This window comes from Neolamprologus multifasciatus, chromosome 22, assembly GCF_963576455.1.
Source record: "Neolamprologus multifasciatus chromosome 22, fNeoMul1.2, whole genome shotgun sequence".
Taxonomy (NCBI): Eukaryota; Metazoa; Chordata; class Actinopteri; order Cichliformes; family Cichlidae; genus Neolamprologus; species Neolamprologus multifasciatus.
In genome coordinates, this window is record NC_140459.1 from 9829643 (window position 1) to 9842392 (window position 12750).

The window sequence follows — 12750 nt, forward strand, 5'->3', positions numbered from 1 at the left end:
TATCATAGCCAGGGCTGCACATAAGTGGTCCGCAGGTGCGCATGCGCTGTCGAAATAAAAGACGCGGACCAGATAAGAAGTTGCAACGCGCGTTTGCGTACATAAGATTTCCTGGAGGAGGACAGACATTTGTTTAGAACTCTTAACGCTGGCTTCAAACAAATGCCAGCTCACCTCCTGCAACCAGTTTTCCAAGAATACGCGCTTCTTTTGCGGTTTGGACTCCTGACATTTCTTTGGAGGTGGAGGAACACCAAAGTACTTGCTTAAAGGAGCTTGCTTCTTCAACATCTTTAAGAGTTCTAAACAGAGTCTGTTATCTGGTGGTGCTGATGTAAACCCAAGAGATCCCACGGGTCAGTGGGATGTATCTTCTGGATACCATGAATGCACCAACACTTCATTGAGAAGATGGTAAAATTCTTAATTTTACTGGTAAAAACCTTGACTCGGAAAACACGAGAGGAACACAGCAGTCACTGGAATTTGTCCTAATGGGTAGTGTAGTAAAAACATTCATGCCAATCTGTCTTGTTGTTGTCGACATACCTGAGTCATGAAAGTGGTGGTCTTAGCGACTGACACTGCCATGCCTAAAGCGATGGTGCTGCTAAACTAAAAATAACTGGAAATGTTTCTGTATTTAAGCTTTAATTGACGTTAAGCCATTCTTCTACAGTAGCTCGCCCTCAGGCGGAGTCTTGTCAGCCAGGATGATGAATGTTGGGTGGGTGAATTACTGGATCAGGAATGCTCTCAGACTAACAGCTGTTAGCCACGCAAACAGAAAAATGCAAACAGTTACTTCAACTCCCACATAAATAAATATTTTATTATGTTTTTAACTTTGTATGCATGAAATTTCATGATGTTTTTAACTTCGGTTGCTTCACGCATACAATCAGATGCAGCATTAGAAGCACTTCTGCGTGGAAACTGCTCTGCTGAGGATGTTTTGTAGTGTTTTGCGCCGTATCGTTTGGGCCCGTTGGTCAACGGGTGGGGCTCAGATTGGGCACTGAGGAGTTTTCTTTGTTTTGCTCGAGCCGTTCCTGAGCAGGTTTTGTGTTGTGTTTCCCTGAAACTGAAACTGCTTATGAAAAACATTTTGGTTAACTGAAACTGTAGTGGACCGAGTAGAAAAGTGAAGACGACGTTAAACAGTATTTTATAAAAATGGCAAAAAACCCAACCGAGAACTAAAAATTCACCCTTCTGACAAACACATCCATCTATAATCCATAATGATAAATCTTAATACTGAAACTAAACCTTTTTAAACAATAAAAACTAAACCAAAACAGGCAAAAATGAACTAAAAAAACAAACATTTAAAAGCACATTCAAATGAAAACATCTATTTAAAAGAAAAAAACTCTCAAGTTTCAGGCTCAAAGCCATTTAGCAGAACACTGAATTATAAGAAGATGATTAATGTTGTTCACTTTATCTAATGGATTAAAGGTCGTTGCCATTACTCACAGGGAGACTTCCTGTAAGGGTGAAAGAACTATTTTATTGATCGATCATATTTTTTCCGTTGGCACAGATCAGTTTTACAGGTTTGGTTGCGCCAATAGAAAATATTTGAATGATTAGATAATTATTTAATGATTTTAATGATTTTTAATAACTAACTGGGTTTATTACATTTGGCCTTGATTCAGTCCAGCTGTTACACCCTCCCTCTTCACAAGTGTAGCTCATGTGTGAAGTCACTCTTTAATGGTTTTGTTATTAATTCAGTTGAATTGCATTATTTTTAATATAGCAACAGTCACTTTTAAAGCCTTTTCTACTGCAGAGTAAAGAAACGAAACCCCAACAATCAGATGACCCCCCCCCCCCCCCCCCCCCCCAAAGGACTGTGTGTGGAGAGAGAGAAGACTGAGCTGGCGGTAGAGTGCTGGAGCTGTCCAGTACAACAGTGATCAGTCAAACTGTGTACAATAATACAATAAAGCCTTGTGTGTTAGCAAGCAAACAGTGCATCTCCAGCGTCGTGCTGGTGCTTCCCGTGGCCGAGACATCAAAAGCTCCCATTGGCACAGATTAAATATTAGATGCGTCGTACTCGGTCCACAACAAGTGAGACAAACACAGTGAAAGTGGGTTGGGAGAGGGTTTGGTGTCCGATTATACCTGGACTCTGCGTCTGAAATCAATCACTGCTCACTGTATAGTCAGTTTGTAGTCTATATGTAGTATGTGCAGTATTACTATAGGTAAGATTCCCACAACTCCTCATGAAAAGTGGTGTATAACCAATGGTCACTACCCAAGCTTTGCACACCATCATGCATTGCACTGAAGGGAAAATAGCAGAGCATCACAACATAAACTAACCGTGGAATTTACAATAGAAGTTAAGCTCAGTATTTATTCATAACAGAAATACACATGTAACCATGTGATACCAACGACTCACTGTAATGAAACATGTAAAGTAAATTATTTTTGCCATTAGCAGATGTTAATGTTCATAAAGTTCAATATGTGTAATCTCTTTGTTTTAAGAGTGTCATTTTCTTTAATAGTTATACAGTGGTATGGCACGCAGATCGTTCAGTACGAGACAGTAAAGGTGTACCTGTGATCGGCGATGTTTTTAGTTTGCTTCGTCGTTTTATCACAAAAATATTCACCTGGCTTGTCTGCTCTTCATCGCTGTCTCAGCCCTCCTGCTTTACCCCAACAGCTGTGACTGGTTTTGATGTTGTGGCGGATGAGCGTACATGTTATGTCATCTGTATATATTTAGACTTTGATGGCGAATCTGTTTTTCATCGCCGACTGACTTTGACTGATTTAATTTTATACACTGGAGTTCACACCGAGGCTGCTTTCTGAAAGTTTGTGTATAATTCTTTGCGTTCTGAGCATTCCTCCTCAAATGTGTGCGACACTGTGAGACAGGCGCAGAGGTGGGAGAGCAGAGGTATAAGTGCAGACTCATCTCAATCCCCACAAACATACTTGTCAGCAGCAGAGCATTTTCAGAATATCTCAGGGATATTCCTCTAATGCTCCTCAGTGTTTGTCGTGCTCCTGCCAGGCAGGGAGGCAGGGAGGGTCAGGCAGGACTAAGAGTGGGATTACAGGAGTGCTGAGAGATACCAATAATCAGCCCAAGTGTGTCAGGCCTCCTCGCCAAGATGTGATGACAAATCGAGACTCACTTCAGCGTGCCAGTTTCCAGTCTCACCCTCGCAGGCCAACATCTTCCACTACAAACCCAACCCTGAATCCTCAGCCTCAACCTCCCAAACTGGTTTCATTTGCTCCATCATCCAGCGGCCCACTCCTGATAACCTTCTCAGCCAAACACTGAGTTTGGCTCAGGCAGCCAGGGTAATTAATCCGCTCTGGTGGGGCCGCAGCCGAGTTTCGTGATGCTTTCGCACACCTGGGAGTGTTGGTTGGAAAAACAGGGCGTGTGGAGGGAGAGCCAATCGTTGGGCACACGTCAGAAGCAGAGGCCACCGTGCCCTGCCCAGACGTTCCTCGCACAGGCTCCTATTGTTCGGCTCCCGCGCTCGAGAATTCCTGTCGAGTCGAGGAGATTCCTTCATGTGTAATGGGCTATTATGTTGTGCTCGCTCTATTGAATAGAATAATGAGTTATGCCAAAAGCTAATGTCTCAGGGGAGTTCTCTGCGCAGAGCTGCGTAGCACAGACTCAGTGCCATTGTGTTCAGACCCCCCTGTCCGTTGGCATGCTTTTAACCTGATCAGTGTGCAGGTACAGTGAGGGATCTCCTTTTAGCAATTATCCTGCAGGCCTGAAAACCTAATAAAGCCACAGCTGACTCATGGTGTAAAATCGAGGGCATTTAAAGGCTCAGGAGATAAGAACAGAGTCATAAAAGTAAACATGCAACAATCACGCTGATAAAAGTAATCTGACAACAAACTGCACAGTCACTGTTGTAAAAGAGCCACAGTGATATAACATTTTTCAGCAGAAGTCTGTTAATATTTATATTGTCAGTACTTGATTTTTCTTATCGTTATCTTACCATCAAAAGATACGATGAGCTTACTACTTTACTACTTTACCTTACTCTATTTTTACCAACCGCAGCATTAATGTAGTAAGAATTTAAGTTTATGTTTTATACATACCAATACTTAAAGACGATTAAATACATTTTAATTCCAGTTATTTTCCTTCTGAGCTGTGATGTAGCCACTTTTACACAACTACAAAATCCAAATCCTTCTGCCACCACCCAACACTGATGTTGTGCATCACCTATATGTCATGGATTACATTCGTTAACCTGACTGAGCACGTAGAAGAATGCCTTAATGGATTGCTGTTATTGTTCATTTTCACCCGTGGAAGAAGCATTCAGATATTGCTCACCTCACCGCATGAGATCTCAACTTAATCTAAAGTTAAACACGCTTATTGTTGAATTTAAAGACTGTGGTAAAAGAGGCCTGCGGTTGTTACAGCGTGTGTTTTTTGTCGTAGCTGTCTGCATATATGTTGAGTTTCATTGTATTTGTTCCATTTTTAATATGCTGAGAGTTTGTACAGCTGCTGGTTTGGCCACGTCTCTCTTTCAAAATTAATTTTTAGCTCAAAGGTAGGTAAAAATGATCTAGTCCTTAGCAGGTCTTAAGATTAGGTAAATACTGCCTCAGATGAACAACAATACAGGAAATATGACAGTGTGTCAGTATTTATTTACCCAAAGCTAAGCGAGAACGCGGTGTGTGAAAAACTAAGGATTCAGTAGCTAGTGGAACCACTTTTAGCAGCAATGACTTGTTGTTTTCTTTATGACTTTATCAGTGTGTCACATTATTCTGGAGGAATTTTGACCCAGTCTTCTTCACATTGTTATCTTTGTTTCAGGTAATCACATATCCACAGCTCTCGTCAGGTCCTCCCACAGTATTTCAGTCGAGGCGATGTCTGGACTTTGGCAGGGCGATTGCAACACCTTCTTTTTCAAACATTTTGTTGTAGATTTGTCGCTGGGACTTGAGAGTGCTTCGGTATACAGACGAGTTCTTCGTGGCTGCTAGGGATGCACCGATACCGATACTGGTATCGGGTATCGGGGCCGATACTGTAAAATGTGTGTGTACTCATACTCGTAAAAGTTAACCGATACCATGAACCGATACTAACTTATTTCATTAGTCAGAGGGTGGCTTGTCATTTCTGTTGTAGTTTTTTAGATTGGTCACTAGGGGGACATCCCGCGCTAAACAGGCACAGGGTTAGGCGAGTGAGACTGGCGGCTCCAGATAAAAAAGAGAAACTGGAGGCTGCTGTAGCTAGGCTAAACAAAATGTCAGCAGTGTGGACCGGAACAGCCAACTTTAACTCGGATTTTGGAAAAGCGATGAAAAATGTCAAGAGAAAATCCACGGGCAGTGTGTGTGTGTGTGTGGTAGAAGTATCGGTTTTTGTACTCAGTATCGGCAAGTACTCAGATCCAAGTATCGGTATCGTATCTGTTTGAAAAAATTGGTATCGTTGCATCCCTAGTGGCTGCAAAATGAGCCCAAATCATCACACCTCCACCACCGTGCTTAATTTATGTTGTGCTTGCTGATTTGCTGTGTTTGGTTTTCTCCAACTGTGATGCTGCAGTGCATTATGGCCAAAGATCTCGGCTTTTGTCTCATCTGTCTAAAACATTGTTCCAGAAGTCTTGTGGTTTGTTCAAATTGAGCTTTTTAAACCTAAGCTGTGCTGCTGTGCTCTTTCATTTGTTGTTTTTTTTTGCATATATTGTTGCTTCCTGCTAACCAGGGCCTGTAGAGTCAGAGATGTAAGCCTATTTTGTCTGCACATTAGTACTTCTATTTCACATAGACATATCCATGCTTCTGCTTCCATTAACAGGATTTTTGTTTGGCTGCGCTGACCACTGCACCTGGGATTAAGTCCAGCTTTTTTGCGTGTCATCTAAACTTTCTCATTATTGTCTGAATCTTTGGTGCTGACTGTCTCCTGCAGCAGACATGCCTGCAAATTGTTTTGCAAACAAACAGTAGGTCTGTGTGGAAAATGTGACTTCAGCATTGTTATGATTGGACTCAGAGCGCGGGAGGACACAGCAGTGTTTCTTACAGCACGCCCGAGGCACAGAAACCACCGTGGATTTGTTTGCTAAATGGGCTGGATAGATAAGACTTTTCACCCAATTTGCATTGGATTGTTTTTTAGCTGCTAGTTCAAGCAGCTCACTGATGAGTGATGGCGGAACAATCTGGGCATGTCAGTGTTTGAGCCGAACCAACTTGTATCACGTTCATTAAAGAGCAGGGACGTGTTTGACAGATTAATCCAGCAGATTCACGCCGTTTTAATCTCTGCTTTGCAAGAATAAGTGCTTGGAGATCTTTAACGTATGATATAACTGTAGGTTTAGCTGTTTTTGTGAGTCCTGTCCAGTATTACTGTGAAGCTTATGTGGTTGCTAGACACGAAGCAAAGTTTTGCTTCGTTACTGAGTTTAATGCATGCATATGCATATATGGCGTCAGGTTACAGGGTCATTCTAGAGGTAATCGACAAAATGTGGAAAAAAATCAGGTACGTTTTTTTTAAACTATAAGTTTAGGATATTAATGAAGCTACATTTTATCATCATGTCACTTTGACATGTCGTGAAAGTGAGTAAAGATGGGCTGAAATGTTGCTTTTTGTCAATTAGCATTATTTTTCCTGGGTGTTTTTAGCCCAAATGACTTTATACAATGCTGTTCAAAAGTCTTGAGCTCCCCATCATTTCTTTATACTTTCCTTCCAAGGAGTCTGCAGACCTAAGTCAAGGGGTGAAGCAGCGTTGTGTCTAAACGTAACAGGCAACAAAGAAAGAACCAATTTTAAACTGTATCTTTAAGTGCTTTGTTTACTAGCAACCTGCTGTTTTGTACCAAAAACGTGATTTCAAACACTTATATGCATATATCTGCATGGTGTGCAGTGTGTCTTAAAAAATTTGAGGAAACTGGATTAGTAGAGATCGAAAAGAGGACAGACCTAAAAACTATTTACATCAAATAAAGATCAAATCATGCATATCCCGAAAAGACCAGGCAGAGGACCTGAGCATGTGTCCGGCCCTTCAGATGTTCACTGAGGGGTAAAGGTGGCTGTCATGAACCCATTTTTGATGAAAGGAAATGGGGATAAACAGCTAAGGTATTCCAAATTATACAGGAGTTGGGCTTAAAAATCTGTGGTAACAGGTCTTTTTCAGTTGAATTTTTCCTGCCACAGTCTGAAGACATGGATGTTGGGTTCATTCCTGTGTTAGCCCTGCAATAGACTAGCAACCTGCATAGGGGTGTACCCTTCTTTTTGCCCTATGACAGCTGGGAGAGAGCCCAGTGCCCACCCAATGCTAAATTGGATAAGCTCTTAAGAAAATGGATGGATCCTAGAGTAACATATTTTCAACACTTTTGTTTTCAGACAGCTTTCTTTATGACCTCTATTTAAACACTTAGTTGAACCATGCAGCTGCATTTGGCTTTTGCTCTTCCAACCTGCTTGTCTGTGGGAGAATCCCAGCTGAGGATGAAGGTTACAGTCCACAGTCCACATCTGTCTTCTAAGCATTTGAGACCGATTTTAATTTTAAACGATGCACCAGCACATTGCTGAATATCTGCATCCCCACTCTCTGTGGCCGATACTTATTATTTGTGTCAAGTCAATTTTGGTCATGCTAAATGTTTATAAATACTGTAACGAAGAGCTGAAGAACTCTGAAACTTTAAAACGTCAGATATTAGTCTCATGTCAGTATCAGCACTAGCCCAGAAGTTCATACACTAATTTCTCTTAATTCCTTCAAAGCTGACATTTCCATGGCTCTAGGGTTTCTTTTTGCAGCAGTGATAATAGCTGGATGAATGATTTACTGAAATAAAACAAAGTTGACTCACGAGCCAAGATTAAATTAAAAGATATGCACGGAAGCTCCTGAGAGGAGAACAGTTGCCCCTGGAGGAGGAGGAGTGGTAAAGGTCGACGAGGAGACAGCAAGCGTACGTAATGACCTGTATGTGTAATGATCATTAAAGGTGAGCCGGGAGGCCGTGCCAGGTTGGAATGAGAACTACATAAGAGTGACACACGCTGTACTTTGCTGAGTCACTTGGCGATAAAATGTTGAAACTTTGAGGTGGATACAGAAAAGACACATCTCACAGGGTTGAACATAAACCGCGAGCTGCTGGAAGAAACCCGACGTCCACTTTCAGCTCGTTTAGAAATTGCAGTGTACACACAGGTTTGTTGCTGAGATGAAAGGGCATGTTTAGCTGCGTTTGACTGCTCTTTGCCTTGTTGTATTCCACATCTGCACTTTCTTGTTACCTCTCAGTTCGTCTGTCTTTATCTTGTTACTCACACTTTGCTTTCTGACTTTCCCTTTTTTTTATTTACCAACTTAAAGCCCTGCATACTGAACACATGCAGCTTTCGTCCCAGTTCAGAAACTTTAATCCCACATTCATTCTTTCTTCAGCGGAAAATGAACCTTTGACGTGACAAAAAGAACGAAGGAGCCGACCCGTCGCTTTTAAATAAACGTATCAAATTTATTAAAGTTTGGCCAGAATTCGGCACGTTGGCCACCAATCATTTCGCAGAAATGACAAACCAAACAAGCAAAGGATCGACCAATATGGCCGTCGAATTACAATGTGTAAAAAATGATAAATAAATAGAGAGCAGCACATGTAAGCAACAAAGTTACTGAAAACATAAATTATGATGAGTGAATGGCAAGAAATCGGTGATAACATCTGGAATACAAAAAAAGGCTCCCAGCAGCTGACACACAGGAGACACCCTGTTAGGTAAATACAGTTTCAGTCAGTGAAAACATGTCTCGAGCAAAGCCGTGATACAAGGCACATAATCCCTTTTACTGACAGATGATCTGTTATTGCAGTTGTGTGCTAGGAAAAAGAAACTATGGCATTTTCAGAATATACAGCAGAGATTTTTTTTTTTTATTCTGTTAGAAAGATTTGAGTACATTCCTCTCTGTAATATCAGCTTTATGAAATGTTATTTGGTGTCTGTTGTTTTTTTTTTTGCTTTTTTTGTTTGTTTGTTTGTTTGTAAAGTCCATAAGCGTGAGTCTCTGACCGTGACATCTGAAAAGATCAATGAATGTCCTTGATTTTTGCAGATTGGGGCCAAGTTCTCTTTTTCAGCTTGTCTCCTTTCACCTGAATCCTTGTAATGTCTCTAACGTCATTCTGGCGTCTGAAGAAGTGCAGCCCGGTCGAGCTGTCTGTGCTCTCTGCTCTGCTGCACTCGTGAAACCGACATGGAGTCGGTTATAGCCGGCCTTATGCGGGCTACCCACTTCCTTCCTGAGGGGCGCTGCTGCACAGAAGTCCCCGCTGGCTTTAGAGAAGGTTTAAAGCCCCTTCCTGCCTCTGTATGACAAAGTGCAGAGGAAAGCAGTCTTCTTTAGGAGGCCACGCTCTCGCCCTCCCATGCTCTCGCCCTGTGGTGCTGTCTCACCCTCCACTTCTCCAGGAGCAGGCGGGTTTTCAGCGCAGCCCTGAGCGCTGGAGGCGGTGCCCGTTTATCACTGTTGTTCTTCAACCTGTAGATGAGGGCATAAAGCCATTAGACATGCAAACCAGTGACTTTGCAGATTATGTAAAAAGCAGGTGTGTGAATTGGAGCAGTCAGTCAAACACATTCAAAACAAACTTGTTACTCCTGAGTGGTTCAAGAAGATGGATGTTTGGAGTTTTATGATTCCAATTATTAATAAGTGAGAAAATACAGACATGTGGCGCCGCAAAGTTTGAGGCATGACAGCACATGAACGCGGCTCCTTTACCCACACGGCTCCCACAGTTAAGCGACGTAAAGTGGCAGAGCTTACTCGAGGTGAATTCCACACGATCCTAGGAGTTTCATGGAATCTATAACGCAGCTCAGGCATCATAAGTTTCAAGGAATTCCTCGCTTGGGGGTTAATCTCTAAATTTCTGCCTCTGAAACACGTGCTGGCTGTTTTTATCCTGCAGGCTCACGGGGTTTTACACTCACAAGAGCTGACATATTTCACGCTACAAAGGGACCTCCGCGTTGCTGTGAGGTTGTACAGGGGCGTGTATAGAGGGTGGCCATGGGGTGGTGCATGGCCCCCTGCTGCCCCACCAGCATCAAAAGTGCTATTGGACTAAAATTGGACAAGAGTGTTAAAGCACTTTTAATTATGTATCTACAGCTTTTTACTTCTACTCCACTACATTTTTAATACAAATATAGTACTATTTACTCTATTTAGTCATTTTTTTCAAAGCTTTAATTTAACTAATGGTGATTTTTAAATATGAATCAACTAAGAAATGTTGCTGTTATTATAAATTAAACTACCCAAAAGTATTTAAATGATTTAAAATCATCACCAGCTGCAGGATGAAAGTAACAAACAAGAATTATTACCCACAGTATCATGTATATGATTCTGTGTAGGAAGTACTTTACTTTGAGTATATTTTGATGCTAAAACCTTGAGAATGTTAAGTAAGATTGTGACTTTTTCTTAAGTAAAGAGATCAAATGCTTGTTTCCACTGTGCCACTTTGTCCTGTGTTATGGCACAGGGCCACATGGGAGCATGAGAACAATGCCCTCTATAGATTTCAAATCAAATATTTTGATTTCTTTTGCCTTGTTCTTTGTCCTTCCAGTCCCTCCCTATTTAAAAAAAATCCTTTTAATGTCCCTGGTTGTAATTGCCACTTTATTTTGCAAATGCTGCGGTGTTTATCCCTCTTTAGTGCAAGCGTGTTGTTTTACCTCTTAATCCTGTCCGTGTCTGCTGCCAGCTTGTGTTTGCGCTGCGCCCCAGCACCGTCGTCGCCCCCGGGGAAGCGAATCACCACGTCGGCCGTTGTCTCATACCTGAGAGCGGGAGCAGAAACACGCGATGAGAACAGGATCACATTTCAGTTATTCATTTTCTACACAAAACCTGTCGCCACATGTGATGGAAACAATGCAAGAACGACAGACTGGGAGCGTCTTTTGGTGTCACTGTCAGTAAATATGATTTGGCTGTGTGAAGCGCACCTGAGGCGGTTTTCAGGCCGGCAGAAGTTCAGGCAGGTGTTGTCGTTTTCCCGGACACACTGGCAGCGAGGTACGCTCCTGGGTGCGCTGCAGTCCGCGAGCGCGCGCCGCCTCCGCGGAGCGTTGCCCAGTCCGTACGAGACCACGCGCCTGGATGCGACAGAGACACAGTTAGAATCATAAAACTAAAACAAAGTGTCAAAAACTGAAAACTAAACATGCTTAAAACATATCAGAAGACTGTTGAATGCGATTCAATTTTGTTGTTTCGCTTTCACGTGCAAAAATACAAATAATCGGAGATTGCTTAAAGAGAGTAAAAACGCGTAATTTACTCCAAAACCATCGCAAAACTTCGTCAAACATCAATCTAAGCGATTTACTTTCTCTTTACACATGTTTACACGCTGCTGGAGACCACTAACCACACTTAAAAATACTTACTCAGGTGTGTTGACCCATATAATGTCCAGGTGGCAGAAATAGACGCACTCCTTGTCCTGGAACGATGCGCAGGAACAGCGTTTGGTCCGCACATGGCGCCCCTCTTTGACGGTGGAGGCGGTGAGCGCGTCTCCGGCGGGGGCCGACAGGACTGTAATTACAGCGTCGTTATCAAAACACAATCTACAAGCTATTAAACTAAAGAGAAGTTGAGACTAATCTGCATAACTGCAGGCTGGGGATGTTTTTGATTTGATTTGCTTTCACTCAGCATGGTGAGTGGTTTGCTCGGTGTTTATGGAATTTACGTAAAATTAAGTTTATAAGTGGTTGGAAAAAATCTCGCAAAAGTTACCTGTGGAGGAAATCCAGGAGTACATCACTGATAACACGGAAATCCAAACGTATATATCCATAATTTGCAGTAAAGTAGTGCTGAAGAAAATGAATAATCCCTCAGAGGTGAGAAAACGAGCGTGTATCCCTCAGAGCGTTTCAGCGAGAGTCCTCGGAGATTCGCGCAGGAGCGCAGAAGTGTCGGTCTACAGTCTCTGTTGTCAGTATGGGCCCACATGTGCAGCCCTTTGACTTTATAGTACAAGTGCTTCCCACCTCCCCTCCTCCCCCTGCAGCGCTGTACCGTTTTGTCCTTTGGCTTGTACCCAGACAATAATGTTTGTTAGCAGTTGGTCCCTGATAAGGGGCCGTGCAGGCCAAGTTGAGGAGTTTGAGATGCTTTGGTTCCAAGTTTAGGGGTGTGGAGAGTGTGGGGGGAGACTCCAGGCGAGTAAATGCGACCTGAGCCTTACTCATCTAGTGGTGCTCTGATTAGACAGCAGGTGGCAGTCTAGTGACAGCATTTCTGCTTTTGCAAATATTCACTGTAGACGTTTAATACATCAGCGTCAGAGGGGACTTGGGGCTATTTAGCAGAAATATAGCTGAAGCACACAGAACTACAATAAATGTTGATGCTTCACTTAAAGTGTATCAGCATGAGTTCTTTCTGAAAATTACTCAGTTTTTCCTGCATACAAAAATAAACCTCAATAAAGATGCCTTAACCTTTTCTGAAAAATTAAAAAATGTCCCCAGGATTACAATAAAAACATGTTAACAGCCAGGCTTAATATACTCAACAATTAAATACATAATGGAAGTTTTGATAAACAACAATAAGTAAGGCCTTGGTTCCCGTACACATGACTTGGTATTTA

General features: G+C 42.3%; 1 protein-coding gene across 1 annotated transcript; it reads right to left on the minus strand.

Annotated features, from left to right (window-relative positions):
• Positions 1–8555: 8555 nt before the first annotated feature.
• edn1 (endothelin 1) lies at positions 8556–12718 on the minus strand. The gene is made up of 5 exons (XM_085149863.1): positions 11889–12718; positions 11534–11684; positions 11090–11239; positions 10817–10921; positions 8556–9605 (listed from the first exon to the last, which is right to left on the minus strand). The coding sequence occupies exons 1-5, from the start codon at positions 11947–11949 to the stop codon at positions 9467–9469; spliced, it is 606 nt and encodes a 201-aa protein (XP_085005989.1). The 5' UTR covers positions 11950–12718; the 3' UTR covers positions 8556–9466.
• Positions 12719–12750: the final 32 nt, after the last annotated feature.

Excerpts from the sequence above, each read along its gene's own strand:
- edn1 (XM_085149863.1), bottom strand. The coding sequence starts at position 11,949 with ATGGATATATACGTTTGGATTTCCGTGTTATCAGTGATGTACTCCTGG. Across the intron at positions 11,685-11,888 it reads CTCCTGGATTTCCTCCACAG|TCCTGTCGGCCCCCGCCGGA; the intron begins GTAACTTTTGCG and ends CTGTAATTACAG. Across the intron at positions 9,606-10,816 it reads GACACGGACAGGATTAAGAG|GTTGAAGAACAACAGTGATA; the intron begins GTAAAACAACAC and ends CCTCATCTACAG.